The sequence below is a fragment of the Microcaecilia unicolor genome, chromosome 8 (genome assembly GCF_901765095.1).
Source record: "Microcaecilia unicolor chromosome 8, aMicUni1.1, whole genome shotgun sequence".
Classification (NCBI taxonomy): Eukaryota; Metazoa; Chordata; class Amphibia; order Gymnophiona; family Siphonopidae; genus Microcaecilia; species Microcaecilia unicolor.
Genome location: NC_044038.1, coordinates 217,312,486 through 217,336,641, shown reverse-complemented (window position 1 = coordinate 217,336,641; position 24,156 = coordinate 217,312,486). Strand labels below are relative to the sequence as shown.

The 24,156-nt window shown below is 43.5% G+C and overlaps 1 protein-coding gene across 1 annotated transcript in view; it reads left to right on the top strand.

The window, feature by feature from the left end:
• The window catches only part of SLC9A8 (solute carrier family 9 member A8), a 179,895-nt gene that overhangs the window by 61,163 nt on the left and 94,576 nt on the right, over window positions 1-24,156 (top strand). The window contains exons 5-7 of the mRNA XM_030212977.1: window positions 5,704-5,787; window positions 12,111-12,212; window positions 15,475-15,509. Coding sequence (XP_030068837.1) covers window positions 5,704-5,787; window positions 12,111-12,212; window positions 15,475-15,509 — 221 coding nt within the window. The remainder of the gene's footprint in view (window positions 1-5,703; window positions 5,788-12,110; window positions 12,213-15,474; window positions 15,510-24,156) is intronic.

The window sequence follows — 24,156 nt, the reverse complement described above, 5'->3', positions numbered from 1 at the left end:
ATTTTTATTTTGTGGTTTCTGTCTTGTAGTCTTGTCTTCTCACGAACATGTTCACACCACCATTTGCATCAACTCCCCTCGCATCACTTTCTTGTCTGCTATATTTCTCCCTATTATTTAGTTCATTTCACATTGCTTTCATAAATATATATTTATATATTTTTATATGTGACATAGCTGTGTCCCCTGAGGAAGACACAACAGCTGAAACATGGACCGTGTCGGGTTCAGGTGATTCATGTTACTTTTTAAGGAGAATAAATCTTTTGAAGATATCTGACTTCTGTTTGTTTCTTTGGTACATTCCTCCACTCTGTTAGCTGTTTGTTGATTGCTGTGGAAGAACTTTTTTGCCGTTTTTCCTACTGCCTTTAAAACTCCTAACATTACTTATTGCTAATTTGTATTTATATATTTAATAGAATTGGCAACAAAGGTGAACCTTGAGGGTACACCCTGTTTTAACAGTCTTAACTGGGATTTTACTTCCTGTTAGCTGCCATGAAGATTCTATCCTTAAGGAAAGCCCAAAAGTAATTTTTAGTTCCCCATCAATACCTGATTGTATTAGGTAGAATACCAGAATTTTATGATCTAGGGCAGTGGCCCCCACTGTCTTTGTTTTTTTTTTCCTGTTAATCTGCCTCTCTACCCAGGCTTAAGGGGAAAGGGGGGGGGGGGGGAGAGAGCCACATGCTTGAAGGGCAAGGCATTTCTCAGTAGATAAAAAGAGAATGCGTTTGGAAATGCTCATAACCTTGAGAATACCCCTCCCCCCCCCCCTAATGACACTTGAAGGTGGGCTGGTGGGGATGGATGTCATTGACACACGTTGGTCAGGAGTGTCATGGCCTCACATGAGAACATATTTGGCAGCTCTCCTTCAGCTCAGAATCCAAAGTGGTCCCAGAAGACCACTGATCTAGGGTCCTCACTTGGATTCCAGGGCTCTGTCCTTTCCTGGTTCCCTTCCTACCTCTTCCTCCACACCTTCAGTGTTCACTCTAGTGGATCCTCTTCTACTTCTATCCCTCTGCTTGTTGGCGCTCCTCAAGGTTCTGTTCTTGGTCCCCTCCTCTTTTCTATCTACACTTCTTCCCTTGGTTCATTAATCTCATCCCATGGCTTTTACTACCATCTCTGTGCTGATGACTCCCAAATCTACCTTTCTACCCCTGATATCTCACCGTGCATCCAAACCAAAGTTTCAGCATGCTTGTCTGACATTGCTGTGTGAATGTCTGAACGCCACCTGAAATTAAACATGACCAAAACTGAGCTTCTCATTTTTTCCCCCCAAACCCACCCCCCCACTCCCCCCCCCCCCCCCCATTTTCTATTTCTGTTGATGGCTCTCTCATTCTCCCTGTCTCCTCAGCTCGAAACCTTGGGGTCATCTTTGACTCTTCTCTCTCCTTCTCTGCTCATATCCAGCAGATTGCCAAGACCTGTTGTTTCTTTTTTTTACAACATCCGTAAAATCCGCCCCTTTCTTTCCGAGCACTCTACCAAAACCCTCATCCGCACCCTTGTCACCTCTCGTTTAGACTACGGCAATCTGCTTCTTGCTGGCCTAACACTTAGTCACCTCTCCCCTCTCCAATCGGTTCAAAACTCTGCTGCCCGTCTCGTCTTCCGCCAGGGTCGCTTTACTCATACTACCCCTCTCCTCAAGTCGCTTCACTGGCTCCCTATCCATTTTCGCATCCTGTTCAAACTTCTTCTACTAACCTATAAATGTACTCACTCTGCTGCTCCCCAGTATCTCTCCACACTCGTCCTTCCCTACACCCCTTCCCGTGTACTCCGCTCCATGGATAAATCCTTCTTATCTGTTCTTCTCCACTACTGCCAACTCCAGACTTCACGCCTTCTGTCTCGGTGCAACCTACGCCTGGAATAAATTTCCTGAGCCCCTACGTCTTGCCCCATCCTTGGCCACCTTTAAATCTAGACTGAAAGCCCACCTCTTTAACATTGCTTCTGACTCGTAACCACTCGCCTCCACCTACCCTCCTCTCCTCCATCCTGATAATTGATTTGATTTGCTTACTTTATTTTTTTGTCTATTAGATTGTAAGCTCTTTGAGCAGGGACTGTCTTTCTTCTATGTTTGTGCAGCGCTGCATATGCCTTGTAGCACTATAGAAATGCTAAATAGTAGTAGTAGTAATCAAATGCTGGGAGAGATGTAATAACTGACATTTCCATTATCCATATTTCTCTGCATTTCATTTATCAGTACCGCCAAAACTTGCTCTAAAAATGTCAGAATTTTCAGTTTAGGTTCTTATGGTACAACCAGTTTGTGTGTGAAAGACCATTGGCTTAAAGTACTATCAGCGGAGTGCATAGAACAGGGAATATATAATTCTGATGTGATTCTTTTTCTTATAGCTGCAAAGCTAGAGGTCTCTATGCTGCCTGTGGGCCCAGTTCACTGAGCAGATGCTGTCCTCCTCAGTTATTTCCCCTTTCAGAAATAGGTTATTCCACTTTGTTTCCTGGAGCTGCTAATTAGAATTTTTTTTCTCTTAAACTTTGAATCTTTCAATTATACAAAACAGAATCTTTTTTTTCCCGGTGTTGGTATTCTTGAGACTTCTTAACTTTATGAATCAGAGGTTCAAAATAATAGCTAGCAGCAGAAAGGAAGGCCAGGGTGAATCTATTAACTTTATAATTAATAGTTTCACAGCCTCAGAATTCAATTCCAGTTCAGCTGAAAGCGAGGATTAATAAATGTGGAGCAGGTACGGTTCATATATTTCCACTCCACAGGCAAAGTGCTCGGGGGCGTGTGAGCAAGTAGTGTTTAATAATAGCAGATCAGATGATGGCAAAAAACCGACCACCTGTCCCATCCATTCTGCCCAGCTAGTCTGTCCACAGTGCTAAGGATCAGTGGCGTAGCTAGGTGGGGCGCCAGGGGAGCAGCCGCTCCCCCAAATGGAGTTCTGCTGGCGCCTATTTTTTTTTGTCCTGTTGCACTGAAAATGTGCGCCGGTGGAAGTCTGCTATTGCTCCCCCGCGCCGTCAACCTGCCTCATCCTGGCTCCACGTCTGCTATGAGTGAGTGAGCAGTGCTTACAAATTACATGCGGTTTCACTGCTCTTTAAAAACATGGTTATTTAAGAAGTATTACTTGGGAGATTACATGATTATCAGCAATACATCTTTTACTACTATGTCTATTCTTATTTATATAGTATCATTTTGTGAACGGTTACTAATTTATTTTATTTTAAAAACTTGTATCCTGCATAACACTAAGCGGGTTTGTCATGGAACGCCTAGCACCCACTTGGGGTCAACCCCACAGCCACCTATAAGGTCTGTCCCCCCAGCACTGCTCAGGCCCACCTGCACCTGGGCACGTGCTGTATACTAGCCAACCCCACGGACTAGGTTCTACTCACCTCTGGGTGAGTCTCCCACCCACAAAGATTATCTTCCTGGTGGTTTCTAAGGACACTGGGGCCACAATCCCAGGGATCCCCCAGTTCATAGAAAGCACCCACAGACCCAAAATCACAAAACACCAGGATTCTTAGTCCAGGACAACAGAGCTAATAAACTAATTGGTTTATTATCAAAAAGTAGAACAGTGAAATGATATTAAAAAGATGGAAAATCAACAAGCAATAACGGATCAATATTAAACTGTCTAAACACTCTATTACTATCTGAGTAGCACCTGGGGAGTCCAGGAAAATTAACTGCTTACAGTCCTTGAACAGGGCCTCAGAGCAGAGATGTTTTACCCTCTGCACTCCCTATCTGAGACTGGGGACAATCCAGTACCTCCTAGCTAGATTTGAACTCCAGGGTCAATCAGAGCCCAGAACACCAGCTTTGAAAGGATCTGGCCAATGGTATTGCAGATTTCCTTTCACCAAGCTTAATCTGAAAAAGAAAAAGATTGTTCTGCAACAGCTTTAAAACACAATAGAAACACCATCTGCTGGCCGATTATGAGAAATACACGTCATGAAATAATACAGTTCGCAGGTTTAAAAACCTACTGTGTCGTCGCATCCTTACAATCAAAACATCTTATATAATAATTCTCACCGCCAACGTTCTAATCTTGCTGCCTGTGTCCGTGGCTCCTTCTGAGTTGCTGAGCTAAGCTCTGTAGTCAGACTGATGTTACCGTTGCAATTATGCTGTGAACTTCAAAACCCGCGGAACCCCCCTCCCCCCCCCAAAACATTCCATGCCTCACAGCTGATCCAAGTCTAGCGACCCTCCTCTCTCCCTTGCCCTCCCTGCAGCCCCCCTATGTCCAATGACCCTGCTCTCTCACCTGCCTCCCCTGCATCCACCCAGATTGTGTAGCGAATTCTTCGGGGCAGGCAGGAAAGATCCCTGGTCCTGCCTGCCCGCTGCTGGCGCTGACCCTACCCCGCTGCCGGATCGCTGTTCAAAATGGCCGCCAACACTTACAAGGGCGGCCTCCAAGACTACAGCAGAAGTCTCGCGAGTCCGCCATTGGAAGTCTTGGCGGCCATTTTGAACAGCGATCTGGCAGCGGGGAAGGGTCAGCGCCAGCAGTGGGCAGGCAGGACTGGGGATCTTTCCTGCCTGCCCCGAAGAATTCGCTACACAACCTGGGTGGCTGGAGGGGAGGCAGGTGAGAGAGCAGGGTCGTTGGACATGGGTGGCTGGAGGGGGAGAGAAGGGTCGCTGGACATGGGTGGCTGCAGGGGGGGCAGGGGGAGAGGAGGGTCGGTGGACATGGATGGCTGCAGGGGGGGCAGGGGAGGGGGTGAGAGGGGGTGAGGGATGTCCTGAGACCAGAGAGGTGGGGGTGGAAGGGGGTCCTCAGACCATAAAGGGGGGGAGGGGGGTCCTGAGAGAGGGGGGTGGGGGCACACACTCACTCTCTGTCTCTCACATACACTCTCTGACACACTCTCTGTCTCTCACACTCTATCTCTCTGTCTCTCACACACACACTCTCTCACACAAACACACACACACACACTCTGTCTCTCTCTCTCTCATTCACTCTCTGACACACACACTCCATCTCTCACACACACTCTCTCTCTCTCAAACATACACTCCGAGAAAAACCTTGCTAGTGACCGTTTCATTTCTGACAGAAACGGGCCTTATTTTACTAGTACATAATATTTAAAAACAAAACTACATTGCTACTTGGTAGCTGTTGTGTGCATTTGGTATTCTTTGAGCAGATTTTGCCCTGCATTTGTGTATCATACTAGTAGATTTTTATATTTCTATAATTTGTAAAAATGCAATGATATGATTATCTGCCTTGAGCTGCTGTGTTAGGTGGAATAGAAATGTGTGATTAAATTTAATTAAATTATGTTTTTTAGACCTCTTCCAGTAAAAGCTCAAAATGATTTCAGCTGTTCCGATTTCTTTTTCTCTCTTTATACTTTTTCCTAAACTCTCTTCTCCATCACCAGCTGTTTTTCTTCTGCTTTTCTTCTCACTTCTTTCCCTTCAAGCAATAGTTCTAAATATTACACTCGCTGTCTTTTAGGAATTTCATTAATCAAACTTGAAGGTTTGGAGTTTGCGTATTTTTCCACTAGGTTTGATCACATGAAATAAAAATTATTCTTTTATTTCTCTTGATTCTTCGTAGGCTTAGGTGTTACTGATCTTAGTTATAGACTCGTTTCTGCTGTTAATTACATGTTGATTTTTATTTGGTTTTGCAGGAGGAAGAAATGTTTCGTCCAAATATGTTTTTTCTTCTTTTGCTCCCTCCCATTATATTTGAGTCTGGCTATTCATTGCACAAGGTAAGGAATGACAAACCAAGGTCAGGCTTGTGTTTTTATGCTGCATTTTCCCTTAAAATAAATCATTACAGAAGCTTTCAGACATACATGGTGATACAGTGGTGAATTTCTTGTCCTGAGGTCACACGTGTTCACAAATGTTGTCTTATCCCAATACACCTTATATTTGAGGCAGGACTTGAAATTAAGTGCTAGTTAGGCAGCTGTAATCTCAATATCTACTTTGCTAGTTCAAATTTAGTAAATGAATGGGTAGTTGACGGTTATAACCTACAGTTTAGATGGTTGAACAGTCTTCAGCCAGTACTCACCAATTTTTCTTAAGCCACAACCCCAATTTTTACTAAAGCTTAGCTCAAAGTTATCTGCAGCAAGGCCCATTTTATTCCTATGGGCCCTGCTGTAGATAACTCGAGCTAAGCTTTAGTAAAAGACTCCCCCCAGATTCCCATCTGCCCCTCATCCCTTATATCCCTCTCCGCCCCTCATCCCTTGTATCCCCCTCCGCCCCTCATCCCTTGTATCCCCCTCCGCCCCTCATCCCTTGTATCCCCCTCATCCCTTATATCCCCCTCCATTGTCTTTGCAGATAACCACCTCCTCACTCCCTCCACACTCATGCATTCGACTCTTCTCTACCTGTGACTCTGCATTCAGCTACCTTGGCCTAGGGTTACCATATGTCTGGATTTACCTGGACATGTCCTCTTTTTGAGGCAACCGGGCGGGTTTTGCCAATCTGCCCGTTTGTCCAGAAATCCGGACAAACGGGCAGATTGCTAGCCTCCCCTCTCCTTACTAGTGCCCTGGTGGTCTAGTGACCTCTTCCGCCTTCGGGGCAGGAAAGAGCCCCCTCTTACCTGCCCGGAGTGCTGCTCTGCATACATCCTTCCTGTTGGTGATCCTGGCGCCGATTCAAAATGGCTGCCGAGAGTGGAAGTGATCTCGCGAGACTTTAACTCTCGGCGGCCATTTTGAATCAGTGCCAGGATCACCAACAGGAAGGATGTATGCAGAGCAGCGCTCCGGGCAGGAAAGAGGGGGCTCTCTGCTGCCTCGAAGAGGTCACTAGACCACCAGGGCAGTAGTAAGGGGAGGGCGGTGACGGGGGGGGGGGGCGACGGGGTATGTGACGGGGCGGGGCGGGTGTGAAAGGGGGTGGGGTGGGTGTGTGGTGGGGCAGGGCATGTGTCCTCCTTTTGGGGGGACAAAATATGGTAACCCTACCTAGGCCCCAAACTGTGGAACGACCTCCCCCCACCCCATTAAGCAAGTTTTGAAAACTTTGTCTCCTACTTCAATACCACCTAGGCCTCTCTTACTTTCACCATCCTGCTCTTTCGTTTTCTTTTTTATCATCATTGCCTTTTTTTAACGTGTTAACCACTTTATGCCTATGTGAAGGCCACAGCGGTATATCAAATGTGCTGAACAAATAAATAAATAGTTTTTTTAGGCCCTCCCTAGTCCCACCAAAACATACCCAGAGCACACCACCTTGCCAGATGCAATTTTTTTTAGTTGTAAATGAGTATAACCCAGGATCATAAAAATCAGGATTTAGATGTTTATGCACATCTAAAACCCAAATACCGTATTTTTCGGACTATAAGACGCACCGGACCATAAGACGCACCTAGGTTTTAGAGGAGGGAAATAGGAAAAAAAAAATTTTCCTTTTTCCCTCCTCTAAAACCTAGGTGCTCCGGTGCGTCTTATCCGAGTTTTGGACCTCCGTCCCGTACTTACACGATTCCATGTTCCCTGGTGGTCTAGTGACGTCGGGGCAGGAAAGAGCCCCCTCTTTCCTGCCCATCGCGCTGCTCTCCGTGCTCCTCAATGCTTTCTGACGGTCTCGGCGAGATTCAAAATGGCCGCCGAGAATCTCGGCGGCCATTTTGAATCTCGCCGAGACCGTCAGAAAGCATTGAGGAGCACGGAGAGCAGCGCGATGGGCAGGAAAGAGGGGGCTCTTTCCTGCCCCGACGTCACTAGACCACCAGGGAACATGGAATCGTGTAAGTACGGGACGGAGGTCCAAAAACGCTAACTTCGGACTATAAGACGCACCCCCCATTTTCCTCCCAAATTTTGGGGGAAAAAAGTGCGTCTTATAGTCCGAAAAATACGGTAGTTCTTCTAAAATAAGCACCTTAATGTATATGTAGCTGTTCCATTCCTGCTGAAGAAATGCAGGTTATTCTAAGCTTGGGAGGAGAGAAATCTATATCGATGGCATAACTGTGTGCTTTCAGTACCCAACTCTCAGTAAAAACTTACATATACATCGCCCTTGAGAGTAGGCTCTTATCATCGAGCAACTGTGTATATTCTGCACATGGCCCTGCTTTTTGGCTGTGCTTTTAGCCGATGCTGATTTATGCAAATGAGGCCCTATATCTCCCGCAGTCCCTGTTAAGGCTTCCCCTGAACACTGTATGTTCTGCATAACTTGAAGAGAAGAAAATAGTATGTCTCTTCTTAGATAAGAAGGACAATAGTCATTGAGCCAGAAACTTCAAAACTGTGCTGATCTAGTTTTTCAAGATAATGCACTATGACCTTCTGGTAGAATCATCTAGAGATTAATACAAAAAAATAATAACTAGAGGTCACAGTAGATTAATGGTGATGTCAGACATCAGCTTTTCAGAACACAAAGGATTTTGTGATATTTATTTGGAGGGGGGAGTGGGGTTAATGCATTGCAATCTTTTGCTGTTTTACTGCAGCTACTGTCAAGATTTGAAAGCTTTTTTGCCCCAGTTCAGAGCCTTCATTAAGCTTTGTGGATTGCAAAATAAGGGACCCTGAAAAACAGAAGCTCGGAAACACTTGAGATACTTGTTTTCACATAAACTATAGTTGGCATTTGGATTTGATACCTAAAGCTATGTTACTTTAAGATGTATGTTTTACTTTGAAAATAGAATCAGGGGCTGGCTCATCGGCATTGCAGTGACATTTAGTAGATCACTGGTTCAGCTCCTGGAGCAGTATATGCCGTGAAACTTGCAATTACAGACTTTGGATGGGGGCAAGGGACAAGCTGGAAAGTTGTGATCATTGCTTAAGGGCAATAACCTGGTGTCTGGATTCAGGGCCCATGATTGCAGGGTGTCAAGAAAGGAGCTTTGGTGCTTGGCTGGCAGAAACCAGAGAAGGTGTGTTTTGCAGGATATTATGTAGGGATTTGAAAATGAAGTATCAGGGCTCTGATTGAGCTGAAAGTATAAAAGGGGCAGGAGGAAACTGCCAGGTCAAAATAAAAGAGAGTGCAGGGCTGACTTGATGACTTGGCAACAGTACCGTATGAAAGATCCAAACTGAATCCCCATAGCCACCTTCTCCCTGGGCTGGCTGGTGCTGAGCAAGTCCCTGTAAGGAAGGTGGTTATAAAAAAAGTAGTTAAGTAGGGCTAAAGGGTTATGTGGGATATACAACAGGGGGGTTGACAATTTGATTTATTGTAGGGAGAGCTACAAGAATAAAGGCTTTCTCTGCTTAAAGGAGTTTAAATATCATTTTTATGGGTTACTAGGTGGGGGTGTAAGTGCTTGGAAGTTAGTACTCTATTGTTATTAGTACTAGTCTTGATTGTTTTTCGGATCTTTGTGTACGGTTTCTTGTATGGTGTACTTTTCATTTGTGTTATTCATTGTATACAGGGATCCATATTACTACTACTACTACTAACAAACATTTATAAAGCGCTACTAGGGTTACGCAGCGCTGTACAATTCAAACATAGAAGGACAGTCCCTGCTCAAAGAGCTTACCATCTAAAAGACAAGAGAACAATCTAAAGACAAGTGAACAATCTAGAGGACATATTGCTATTTCTTATTAATAAAATGTAGAGAGGTGTGGTAGCCGTGTTAGTCCACTCTTAAAGGTTATCAATAGAAATAAAACATGGAAAAGAAAATAAGATGATACCTTTTTTATTGGACATAACTTAATACATTTCTTGATTAGCTTTCGAAGGTTGCCCTTCTTCCTCAGATCGGAAATAAGCAAATGTGGTAGCAGATAGTATATGACATCACATGAAAATAGCCGGTGCCAGTCAAGCCCCCACCCCTCTGGGCCAACACTTTACAAGACCAGAACACTGCACCAGTGATTTCACAGTAAGAATACTGAAAAGTAATTTTAAAACAATACAGGAACGTAAGACCTTTGAAATAAGAATGATTGAATATTTTAACACCCAACAGACAGGACTTAACAATGACCTGGGTTTTCTAACCCATTATAAACCATAAAGTTGTATTTCTCTGTTTATTACCCTCCTCTCACCTACCAACACCCATCCTGTTAGAATATCAATGAAATGCTTTGATGTCCCCATGCATACCCCCACCCTCCCACTCTGTCAGACTGTCAAAGTAATGCTTTGATGTTTCTCTTATATATACTATCTGCTACCACATTTGCTTATTTCTGATCTGACGAAGAAGGGCAACCTTCGAAAGCTAATCAAGAAATGTATTAAGTTATGTCCAATAAAAAAAGGTATCATCTTATTTTCTTTTCCATGTTTTATTTTGTTTTTCTATTGATAACCTAATAAAATGTAAAAAAAAAAAAAAGTAGTTAAGAGTGAAGGCTTGTGGCACCACTGCCTAACGGAGATCAGTTCCATATTCTGTTAGTTACAGTACAAACTGATGGGTTAAGCTGTTTCTACTTGAACCTGTCTTTTATTTTGCAATGTAATTGCACAATTTCCAAGATTGGTTTTGTTTTGCCAAGACCTCACAGTACAGCTTCAGAGCAGTGCAGTGCCTCACTGACAAGTCACAAGGACCAAGGAGGGTAACTTAATCAGTCATTCAACTAATTATACTTTAGAGTGGAGGAGTAGTCTAGTGGTTACAAAAACAGACGGAGCCAAAGAGAGCAGAGTTCAAATCCCCCTGCAGCTCCATGTAGCCTTGGGCAAATCACATAGCCCTCCATTCCTCTGATACAAACTTAGGGGATATTTACCAGAGATTGCTAAGTTTTTTTTGCACTTAACGCAGGTTAACAGTCATCAGTGGCATTCCTAAGCTGGCTGCCACCCGGGGCGGATCGCTGCTGTGCATCTCCTCCCCCTCCCCCCCCCCCCCCCACAGCATCGCTCTTTCCTCCTGGTGGTGCAGGGAGCAAATGTGCGGCTGTTGGCTCCACTGGTTCCCTGCCCTGGAACAGGATATAACGTCAGAGGGAGCAGAGAACTGTCGGAGCAGACAGCCACGCGGCTGCTCACTGCACCCCCTTGCAGCGTGCACCAGAGGCGGACTGTCCCACCCTTGGTACGCCACTGACAGCCATAATTAACCTCCCTTCAGTGCAGTGGTTCTGTAATAACTGCAGTTTCTACAAAGAAATGTTCCCTAATGTGCCTTACTTTCAGGCACAGTGATCCCGGACACCCCTAACGGTGGCACTGAATGAACCAAAGTTAACTGTATATTTGTCAGTGCGCGTTATCCACTGCCCAGTGTTGAGACAGGCCCATTCCCCATCCCGTGCTAAGCAGATAGTGCCTAACTATTAGTGCAGTGTTTTCCCAAACTTGGTCGTGACTGTACCCTAGCCAGTCAGGTTTTCAGGATATCCACAATGAATGTTCATGAGAGAGATGTGCATGCAGTGGAGGCTGTACATGCAAATCTCTCATGAATATTCATTGTGGATATCCTGAAAACCTGACTGGCTGGGGTGTCTTCAGGACCAGGTTTGAGAAGCACTGTATTAGTGCATTGGCTGTTTTAAAGTGCACTAGGCTTAACAGTTAGTGCAACCTATAACTTGCATTGGCAGCTTAGCACTCCTTAGTAAGTGTACACCTTAGATTGTAAGCTCTCTGGTGACAAGGAAATACCGACTGTACCTGACTGTAACTCGCCTCAAACTACTACTGGAAAGGTGTGAGCTAAATGCTTTAAAAAAAAAATTAGTTACTGAACAGTGGTCAAAGAAATCATTCTTCAACCAATAACAAGAAAATAATCTACTTGTTTTGTGTAGGCTATCACTGACAAGCACATGTTTGTTCGTTTTATTTATTTATTTGTTACATTTGTATCCCACATTTTCCCACCTATTTGTAGGCTCAATGTGGCATACATAGTACGGGAGAGGCCTTTGCAGGCTCCGGTGTGAACAAATACAGAGTGGTGATGTGGTAAGATCAAGTTCACGTGGCACAGCCACAATAGGGAATCGGAGAACGGAAGAGTTGTGTTATGTTATGTATGCTTGTATCTCTATAGATTTTGGAGATATTATGTTGTTCTTTATCCCTTTTTTTTTTTTCTTTCTTTTTTTAGGGTAATTTCTTTCAGAACATAGGTTCTATCACTTTATTTGCTGTGTTTGGCACAGTGATATCCGCTTTTATTGTTGGAGGTGGAATTTATTTTCTAGGTCAGGTAAGCCACACTGGAATTCTGTTTAACTCATCTTTGACAATGTGGGAGATTCCAAGGGATTGGAGAGAGCAGATACTTTGTTAGTGTAAAGTCAGTAGTGTACATTGATTGTGCACCTCCTTGAAATGAATATGAGAACATCAGGCGATGGAGGAGTATGCTGAACCAGCCTGATTGAGTCCTTTAATGAGATAACAAAAGTGTTGGATCAAGAATGTGCAATAAATACTGCCTCTCTGGATGTCAATAAAGCTTTTGCAGCTTGTGTTCTCAAGACTGATACACAAGTTGGGAGGTATGGGAGCGGGTCAGAGGGTTATGAATTGAATCTTCAAGTGGCAGAATATAGAGAGTGTGGTTTTCGGAGGTAAAATGGCCGACCCACCCCCCCCCCCCCCAGGGCTCGGTGCTTGGACTGCTACTTTCATTACTTTAATTAATGGCTTTGCTGGGATGGGAGTGCAGATCATACAAAATGCCACAGCTAGGCTTGTTTGTATCCAGATGTCCTCGTTTTATTTTTAATCGCTCCAGTCTTAAAACAGTTAATTGGTTGCCGGTTGAACGTTTTTTGTTTAAAATATTGCTTATGCTACATCCTATATAATAAAATGCACCTCCAACATTCTGAAGCTGACTGCATGGCTGAGGCATTCTTGCTCTCTGTATCCATCTCCTGAATTGACATCACGTACTTCCGGGTTTGTCACAAGCAGAAGTGACCAACCGCACGAGGTTTCTCGGCTTCAGAATGTTGGAGGTGCATTCTATTAAATAGGATTGGTCAGTTCCTTGAAGCACAACCAGAGCTCAGCATCCTGCACAGTAACGCTCATACACCAGAGAGAGAGAGGGGGGGGGGACCTGACACCAGAGAGAGGGAGGGAGGTGGCCTGACACCAGAGGTGGGGGGGAGGGGGGAGGTATCTCTGTCACACACTCTCTCTCTCTCTCTCTCTCTCTCTCTCTCTCTCTCTCTCTCTCTCTCTCACAGTCAATGTCTTTCTCACTCTCACACACTGTCTCTCACACACTCTGTCTTACACTGTATCACATTCACTCTCTATGTGTCATAGTCACTCACACGGTCTCATACACTCAGTCTCACAGAGAGTCGGTGTCTCACACACACTCTCTCTCTCACACACACTGTATCTGTGTGAAACACACACTCTCTCTCTCTCACACACTGTGTCTCACATACGCACTTGCACACACTCTCATTCTCACACACACACTCTGTCACAGACACCTAGACTTACTCTCTCTCTCTCACACACACACTCGCACATTCACTCTCTCTCTCACACACAGTCACTCTCACATACATTCTCTCAAACATACACACTCTGAGGAAAACCTTGCTAGCGCCCGTTTCATTTGTGTCAGAAACGGGCCTTTTTTTTACTAGTAAAGCTATAAAACAGGACTTGGATCATTATCTTTCAACAGTATTTAAAATGTATAACTCCAAATTGCGCACTTAGAAGTCATGCAGCTTTTACATATTCTGGCCCTGAGAAAAATGCATTCTAATGAATTTAGGGAAAGTGCCTTCTCAATTGCAGGTTCTATAACTTGGAACCAGCTCCATATGTGGATTAGATTGACAACAGATACCACTAAATTTATTTATTTAATTTATTTGTTCATGACATTTATACCCCACATTAGCCCGAAATAGACTCGGGTTCAATGTGGCTTACTAACAAACAATAAAGTGAATAAAACATAATAATGTACAGAATATAACACAAATTACAATAAGTTCAAGAAGCAAATTAATACATGTGTAGTATGTAACCAGGGATTTAGACTTTCTCAAGGACAAACAAAAAATTTAAGAAACTTTTGAAGGGATTTTTATTTTGTAAAGCTTATGGGTAAACAATATAGTGGCCAGTATAAACACTTTGACTTAGAGGTATATGATATCATGGGAACCAGGCAGCATGTTATTTTTATATTGTGGTTTTATGTAAATTGTGTGGTTTTTTTAAAAATAATTATGTGCAGAGTGTGATCCGCCTAGGTCTAGGTGGAATATAAATAAATTGTAAACTTTAAGTCTGCAACCAGGGTACAGATGCAAAAAGGGGTACAAAAATCAGAGGGAACTTGAGGAATCTGGAAGAATAATCAGAGGTTTGGAAAACGAAATTTGTTATGTAATAATCATTTCGGATGCAAGAATTCTGAGAAAGGCATCTAGGCGTGGTCATCTTAGATGACTTTAACATAGCAGTCAACTTAATGAAGCAGGTGGAAAAACTGACCATGTGCTCGGTTGTATTAACAGGAAAAAGGATGTAGCCTTGCTTCTATATAGGACACTTGTAAGTCGTCACATTGAAAAATGTAGTCAATTTCTAGGGGTTATACAGAAGATGAATGCAGTTCAGAGAAGGCATGTGATACAAACCCTCCAAAAAAAAAAAAAAAAGGTTTCTCCAAATTTACTTGATGGAAGAGAAAAGGGATAGGGTGTCATGATAGAACCTTCCAGACACTTGATGGGTTTCAGAAGACTGTGGGAGGGCCATCAATCCCACCTCCCGTTCTCCCTGTTTTCTACCCAGTTTGTAAAATAACTGTCCTGTCCTGATCTCACCTTTCCAGGTTGAGTCAGAAGGATGATTTACTATTTCTTTCTGCCAGCTCATGGTACCTAATGTTGCTCTTTTCCTGGGTCCTCATTCTATAAACTAGTGCAACCCTAGAGGAGATCAAGTGAAGAACCAATTGCAGAGCAGATGACTAGGAGAAAGGTTTATGATGGTCATCCTGATGTTGCTGGACATATCATGGGGGCACAATGATAGTTAATATGTTAAAAATAACAATGATGCATAACAGAGCTGTATAGGGCATACTGGCACTCAGGTGCGGGAAATTCATCCCACCCTCACCCTTGCTCCTTTTTCTCTCTACGCCCTACAACTGGGATCCCTATTTCTCTTCCCTCATCAGCCTGGATGATTGGAGGAAAGCAGCACTCTTCTTGGCTTTTGGTTTTTTGCCAGCCCCAAATTATGTGTCCGGTCATTTTTGCCACTCTGGGGAGGCTTCATACCCTGAGCTGCTGTCCTCTTGGTCACCCCTCAGTTTAGCAATCATTGAATGGAGGGTTTTGGCATTGTTTTATGCTAGTGTATTGTGCTTTATATTGAGATATCATATCTTTACAAGAAAAAAAAAAGATCATAACAGGACTGAACTGAAATGTATGCTTCCTTTTAATTCTGATGTATTTTTCTTGTAGGCTGAAGTAATTTATAAGCTTACAATGACAGACAGGTAAGAGAGTTACAATAGTGCTGTGCATTGGCTAACTTTTTTTTCTGAACTCAAGGTCATATCCATGATGTAGTCTATATGGGGAAAGTAAGGGTATTATGTCTCTTCCTTATAACAAGGCTTAATTTTTTTTTTTAATTTTAGTTGAAAGTATTATAGGACAATAATCAAGAACATTTCCTTGGTAAATGTTTGTAAAAATACAGTTTGATTATTGCGGCATCCCACTGCCCCCCTATATGAGTAAGCGTGGGCAAACGTGGGTTGGGGGAAGGAAAGTACACGAAGTAATTATATTCTCAAATCATGTGCACACTTTATGGCGTAAACTTTGTACCTGCTTAATTGCAGGCACAAAATACAGGGATAATTTATATCCACATTGTGCATGCTAACCCTCATTTTCAAAGGGAAATTGTCGAATTTTCTGGCTGCAGGCAGTACTGCCCTCCATATGTACTTGTGTCCATTTGTAAGTGTGGTCTTATTTAGAGACTTTGAGATTCGGAAACATTTACTAACAGGCACTACTGAATTACCGTATGCTACCATATGTTAATGTGCATTATTTACCTAAGGTCCCATTTTACTAATAACCCATATTAGCATACTTAGGAGCCCTTTTACTAAGCCGCAATTAGGTGCTAACACGCATCTAATGCAACAAAAAATAGTAGTTTTGCAATGTGCATGCACAAACTGCATGCTACAAAGAATTGGGGGTTTTTTGTGTGTGTGTCAGGGCAGAGAATGGGCATTTCTGTGATAACCAGTTAGCGCAGGGGTAGGGTGGGACCAGAGCTTGAGAGACAGAAGGGAAGCTGAAGGCGCGCCGAGCTAGCACGCTTTTCACTGGTGCTGTTACTGCCGACGCTGCCTTAACACCGAGCAGGACAGGTATGAGTTTTAAATTTCAGGGGGGCTGGAACTGGACGGCGCGCGGTGCCGCGATTGCTTGGTTTTTTTTTCTTTATCTTTTTGTAGCATGAAGGATGAAGGGAAAGTGGCTTGGCGCGCGTGCCAACAGAGAGGGCTCTGCGTGCCCTCTCTGGCACGCGTGCCATAGGTTCGCCATCACTGATGTAGACCATGCAGTTTCAGGGCTGCTAAATATCTAATATAAAGAATTAATCTACAGACCATAAGAGGTGAAAACCTTTTTTTTTTTCTATGGATTATAATGATATAAGCAAGGCCATTTGATGTCAAGCAAGTACCTCACCCCTCCCTACCTTCCTCTGGGCAGATAATTAAAAGACATTGAGTCATGCCATTCACTGTTTACAATGAGTGTGTTCAAAGAGCCTCTAGAGACTTTTAGGTTGCAGAACTAATTTCCATGTGACAGGGGCAGGGTACCTGGCAGAGGAGAGAGACAGACAGAATTCTGCAGTCAGGACAGGATAGGAGAATGGCATATTGCAGGGGTTGGTGGGAACGGAATCCTGAATCATACATAGTAACATAGTAGATGACGGCAGAAAAAGACCTGCACGGTCCATCCAGTCTGCCCAACAAGATAAACTCATATGTGCTACTTTTTGTGTATACCCTACTTTGATTTGTACCTGTCCTCTTCAGGGCACAGACCGTATAAGTCTGCCCAGCACTATCCCCGCCTCCAAACCACCAGCCCCGCCTCCCACCACTGGCTCTGGCACAGACCATATAAGTCTGCCCAGCACTATCCCCGCCTCCCAACAACCATTCCCGCCTCCCACCACCGGCTCTGGCACAGACCGTATAAGTCTGCCCAGCACTATCCCTGCCTCCCAACCACCAGCCACAGCAGGGGTTCTCAACTCAGCCCTCAGGACACACCTTGCCAGTCAGGCCTCCAGAATACCCAAAATGAACATGCATGATCCTTTGAAGTAAGATAAAGATTGTTTTACTGAGGATGTGCTTATTTACCAAAGAACTGAGGATGTATCTTTTAGAGAAATGCAATATATATATATATATTTTATGTGCCTTTTGGCAATTGTAACAAATGACACATCCTGCATGACGTATTCCTGTATGATGTGTTCCTTAGAAAAAAAAAACAGTTCTTTGTACTTCAGTTCTGGAAACCCTATATAAATGCCCGGTCTGGAAAGTGAGGGGGGGTCGATGAAAATCTTCCCCAGCCTCTATTAGGGCAAAGGAATATACGACCATTTCCATGGCATTTCCCTTTTGTTTATGCTCCCTCACCATCTTGTTTCTTGTGCGCTGCTCCTAAACTTTTTATTATTTCTTATTTTCCTGTTCTTGGATTAGAATAAAACTTTAGTAATGTAAGAAGCTTCTTTTGTTTATAGTTGTTTTTGGTACTTACCAGGCCGGTGATGCTAAGAAACCAGTTGGGGAATTTGTATGGGTGAGATGTTGGGTTTTCGGTTCTGAGAAGCAGCACCAACAGGCCCAAACAGTACGCAGCGCTGTACACTTGAACATGAAGAGACAGTCCCTGCTCGACAGAGCTTACAATCTAATTAGGACAGACAAACAGGACAAACAAGAGATAAGGGAATATTAAAGTGAGGATGATAACATAAGGGTTCTGAACAAGGGTTAGGAGTTAAAAGCAGTATCAAAAAGGTGAGTCCCCCCCCCCCCCCCCCCCAATCGTTTTTACGGCCACAGTAAAAATAGGCCTTAGCACATGGGGAAGACCAATGTAAGGGTTCTATAAGGCAGGGGCTTAGCCAGACTTTGGCGGGAGGGGGGTCCACAGCCCGAGGTGAGGGGGCACATTTTAGCCCTCCCGCCACTTTTGCCCCCCCCGCCGACCCTTCCTCGTCCTTTTCAACCCCGTCTCCGAGTCCGGTGCGTTTGCTGATCTGGATTCTGTTTCTGTGAGTTCGGATGTCCTGCACGTTCCTACGTAGGAACGTGCAGGACATCAGGACTCTCAGAAACTGAATCCAGATCAGCAAAGTGCCAGAGACCGGCGCTGAAGAGGACTTCGGCTGGTGGGGGTTGGGGACCCCTGCCAGCAAAGGTACCTGACGGCGGGGTAGGGTTGGTGTGAGGGGGGGGGGGGGGGTCGAATGTGGCGGGGGAGGAGCGGCCGGGGGGGCTGTGAAAACGGGGGCCAGGGCTAAATCTGCAGGGGCCCATGCCCCCATGGCCCCACCTAGCTATACCCCTGTTTATAAGGCCTATTTTTTTTTTTTACTGAAGCTTAGTAAAAGGACCCTATAGTAAGTAGCCTCTTTTTATTCTCGACATGACTGAAAGTGCATCTTTTTGTATCTGTTATGAATTGTGAGGGATTTGGGGGGAAATCTTATTTTGCAAAATGTGTTCATTCTTGAGTGTTATTGATTTTTGTTCCTTATTTCTGGTCAGAAGGGGGGTTACTAGTCGAAGAAATGAGCACCATAAGTCATGACAGTTGTGGTAATGCACCAATAACGAGAGCAAGAGAGAAATAGCTATAGATGTACGGATTACTAAAAGCAGAGCTATGGTAGTGTACAGTTGTCACATTAATAAAAACTTCAGTTTTAGCCAAACCTGTCAAGGTTCTGTGGTATTAAATATTCTAACTGTATAGTAGTTTCAGCCATTTTAGTTTCTCTTAGTCTTAAATAACCACACACAGAGGTAAGAAGTCCTTTAGATATACTAAAAATGAGGAAATAAACAGCAAAGGGTGTCGACTTAAGTTCAAAAGTATAAACCAGAGTGAACCATGAGAGCGATGAGATTTTTTTTTTTCTTTCTTTATTTTTAGAAGCAGTTTATTGAAAATCCAAAAACAAAAGAATATACAAGCCAACAAATTCTGCGTATAACACACAAAAAAGGGAGATTATAGCTTACACTTGAGAACTATTAGGCAAATATAACAGTGTTAGGAAGAGCCAAGAATTTAAAGAACATTTTCATGAGAAAACCAACCCCCCTCCCCCATCCACATGAATGGATCTTACAGTCAAGATAAAGAAACCGCCCACCATATGATAAAATCGCCCTCTGGTAGAAAAAGCAATCAAATAAAGGTGCCCAGACACCCTCCCACCTGGTAAGAGTCTGCTTCTTAAGTGCAACCAAATGTTCCATGTGACAAATATACCAAAATTTGGTAATTCACTGTACCAAAGAATTTATTGGTCATTGTTTCCAATACTGCGCCTACGTTCATGGTAAGAAATGTCTTGCTTTTTTGCAGCTCTGTTATCTATGTAATTCTTCAGAACTTTTTTCTACATGCTGAAGTGGTGGTCAGAGCATGATAACAAGGGTACTGGCATTATACGTAAAAGACAATTTAATTGAGCAAGGGGGCGATTTAGTTTTTGACTCAGCTGCAGAAACTGCTGTGCATACATTCCCAGTAAAGTGGTCAGAGCAGGTTTAAAAATAGACGGCTTCCAAAAACTGTCAAACTGCCAGCAGGGCATCAGTGCTGAAATCTTATCTAAATGAGCAGGTGCAAGGCAGTGATGATCTTCAAGGTTGGGGCAGCATGCTTGTTACACTGTACTGTGTGTGTGTGTCGGTGGGGAGGAAGGTTTGTTAAAGGAAGATCTGCAAAGCTGCAGCGACATTGAGGCTATCTCATAGCATTTAAATGCAGGAATTTTTTTTAGATCAAAACAAAAATCATCTCTTCTGACATTCCAACATTTTATTTATTTATTTGTTACATTTGTACCCCGCACTTTCCCATTCATAGCAGGTTCAATGCGGCTTACATAGTAGTAAGATTAAAAAGTATAATGGAGAGAATACTGTCTAAGCTTACCAGAGTAAAGGAGATGTGTGGATAGGTAATATTATAAGGGAGAAGGGTATAAGAGGTAGGAGGAGGGGCTAGATTGAGATAATCAGGTGATAGGGTTGGGTAAACATAGGGAAAAATTGGAGGAGGTGTGGTCTGAGACATTGACATTTTATTTATTTATGTCTGTATTTTTTATCAGAGCCATAAATAACACTGTCCATGTGGTTGTAGTTTAGGAGCCAGATGCAAAGTAAACAGCTCTTTCAGAGCCAAGTGTTTGGCACTGTGTCACAGTGTTTTATAATGAAGTGAAAACCACTGGCTGTATAGTTACTACTTCCAGTTTCCACCCAGGCAGCATGTTTTCACTCTTATGCGTTTGTTATTGTCTGCACAATAAATTTACTGTCTTAAAACATGGCCCTTTGTGTTAGTTGTTAAGGGAGCACTTGAGATGATGAAAATGATAGCTTGTATAAAGGACCTCCTTGTTTTGCTCTGTGAATAAATATTTAAAAGTACAGTTCAGATGTCAGGATCTATTATATTCCCCTTTACAGGAGCGCTTGGAGTCTCGTCCACATAGGCACAGCTTGTGATTGAGATGTGCATCAAATGTGTGCTGACTAATAACTACCCAGAACTGTGGATGGTGTGGAAAATATATTTTTTAAAAAATAAATAAATAATAACACTTGGCATAGTGATAACTTAGGGGCTGATGCTCAAAATCAGAAGTTACCGATTTTTAAATTGCAAGCGATGCTCAAAGAATATCGCATGCAAATGAGATTCACCTAAATTCAACAAGCAGTTCGGTATGGAAAGCCCTGGTACTTTTACAGAATGGTCTCTTGGTAAGTGTCCATGTTCTACACATGAATCTCGCTGCTGTACTCTCTCCTTTCCCCGTGCTGGCTCCACTGTCCCCCATGTCTCCTTTTCTCTGCAGAGCTCTGATGCTGGCTCCACCTTCCTCCTACAGCTTCCTTGTCTTCCCTCAGTCTGCCCCCCATGATTTCTCTTGGGAACCTCCTCCGTGCTGAAAGACCCTGCCCAGCTGAAATCATAGGGGCTTCCCCTGGCTGATTGGCTGTCTGCTTGTTTCTCGCCCCCCCCCCCCCCCCCCCAGGATACATGACTGACCTCATAGATCTACCAACCAGAAACAGAACCGGATCATCACAAACATACCTAAACCTCCACTACCCAAACTTCAAAGGACTCAAATACAAAGCAACCTACGCATTCAGCTTCTCCTATATAAGCACACAATTATGGAACGTACTGCCAAAAGCTGTGAAAGCAATCTACGACCATCTAAACTTCAGGAAATCTCTAAAAACCAACCTGTTCAAAAAGGCGTACCTTACCGACCCAACCTAAAGGCCTGAACTCTGCAACACAACAAAACCAAAGATCATATTGGACACTATATAACCTTCCCTATCTTCAACCCTAATGTGCCTGAAACATACCTACCTTATTCGACCATAACATAACCCTATATTTGTTCCTCTACCGGACTTGGCAAACGCCTTTACGGTACTATGTAAGCCACATTGAGCCTGCAATTAGGTGGAAAAATGTGGGATACAAATGTAACAAATAAATAATAGGGTTCCCCCCCACCAAGTCCATTGATGTCTTCTTGTTTCTCTGGCCCCCTGACATCATTGGTGCTTTCCTTAGCCAACTGGCTGTCTGCTAAGCCCCCCCTCCCCCAGCTGACATCATAGGTGCTTTCCCCAGGCAATTGGCTGTCTTCTTGTTTCTCTGCTCCTCTTAAGTTATTCTCTGCTCTCGGACAAGTTTTGTTATTGAAAAATACAAGAAGAGTGCTCCTCCCAGAAGTCTTCCTCACCCAACGACAGCTCCAGACTTGCCGGAAAATTTTGCACGTTAAAGGTAGGTGCTCCTTTCTGTGCATTGCACAGAATACTCATTTTAATATTAATGATCTCATTGTAATACATTTGCATTGGAATATTACTAGCAGCTACCGCAAATGGTTAAAGCTATGCAGAACCCCTTTGTGCATTAGACGTTAAATAACATTTGCTTTAGACCTGCTCCAACTGGTCTGAAGCAAACATTGCAAGCACGTTAAGCTTTGTGCTTCAGGCCCTTATTTTTTACTTAGCATTCTAGCTCTTACAGACCATTCAAATCAACTGCCTCGCTCTGTACGTTCCAAGCCTCATTCTGGCGCTCTAACTGCCTCGCTCAGTGTATTCCAAGCCTCATTCTGGAGTCACCAGAAGTTTTGCTACATTCCTGCAGGAATCCCATGGCAATGTCTTCCATCCCAGTAGGAATCCCATGGGTTCTGCAGGATTCACGCAATACCCATTCACTTGCAGCTCTCTAGTGCAGATCCCCTTCACTACAGCTGGGGCCAGCCCTGTCATTTTAAAATGTACTTTGTATGATTTCCATTAATCTTCTCCACAACTTGTCAGTAAGTACTCTAGAAATTCGCAGAAAAGTACTATTATCCAGAATGATTGTCCTGGAAAAAGATCCTTTACCGCTTAGCTTCTAGTCCTCCCCAATCTTACTGACTTGAATGAATGTCTTTCAAAAGTCTCAGTCTGACTGCAAGAGCACTGCTTTTTCTTTAATGCTAGCAAATGTGGGACTATTTACTTTCCTAATCCTTACTCCCTTTACACTGGCAGAGCAGGTGGGGGGAAGAGGGGTTGGTGGTTGGGAGGCGAGGATAGGGGAGGGCAGACTTTTATACGGTCTGTGCCAGAGCCGGTGATGGAAGGCGGGACAGGTGGTTGGGAGGCAGGAAAAACTGCTGGGCAGACTTATACGGTCTGTGCCCTGAGAAAGACAGGTACAAATCAAGGTAAGGTATACACATGAGTTTATCTTGGGCAGACTGGATGGACCGTGCAGGTCTTTTTCTGCCGTCATCTACTATGTTACTATGTTACTCGGCAGTCCCTTCACCACCATGCATTGACAACCACCCACTGCCACTCAAAGACTCTATTAAAATTCTAAGAGTTATCTTTAACCAACATCTGTTTTTCAAACCACAAACTGACTTTGTTCTGTGCGCTGCCTTTTTCGCCCTTCATTGCATTCGTGCCTTCAAGGGATCCTAGCTCTGACTGCCATTCGCGTCCTCATCTTCAGCTTAGTCATCCCTCGCATTGACTACTGCAACTCCCTTTACACTGGCCTCCTTCTCTATTAACGGAAATGCTTCCAACTGGTGCAGTCTACAGCTATCTCCTTACTCCACAATTCTTTTTTTTTTCTGGTTAAATTCATATCTTTATTCTGGGGTGACGTTCTATTTATTCCAGTGTACATAAATCAAAACTGATCAAAACAAAATCCATTTACATATACGTATAAACAGAAGTTGCATATCTACATGCACACATAATAAATTAAGAAAAACATCAAAGTCAAAAATAAAATCCAAGAAAAACCACCTGCAGAACTTGTATATGTTCCAAGACAGACAATCGCCCCCTGACTCCACTGAAATGAATCACTGTAGTTTCCTGTAAATACGGGGTGTCTTGATCTTCCGTCAAAGACACTTAACAGAATCAAAACTTCAGGGGATGATCCAGTTTGTGAGGGAGGATCTGGATTGGGGGAGTGTTAGGGAGATGTCTCTCTTTCTGCTTTTTTCCCCCCCGAATATTTTTATTAAAATTTTTAAACAAATATATGCATACATTTTGTATATAGCCTTCATTTAACAGTTAACAAAGTTTCCCCTGCCCTCCCTCCCCTGATGTCAGATCCCTAAGTCCAACAAAAAGTCTGAACGTCTAAATCGCTGGGCAGATCTTTCACAGATTCGGAACAATCAACTTGGGGGCATCCAGATCTATCCCTCCTTGGAATCTCCACGTTCTATAGCGTTCCCATTGCAGGTTGAATTTTGTTATGTGT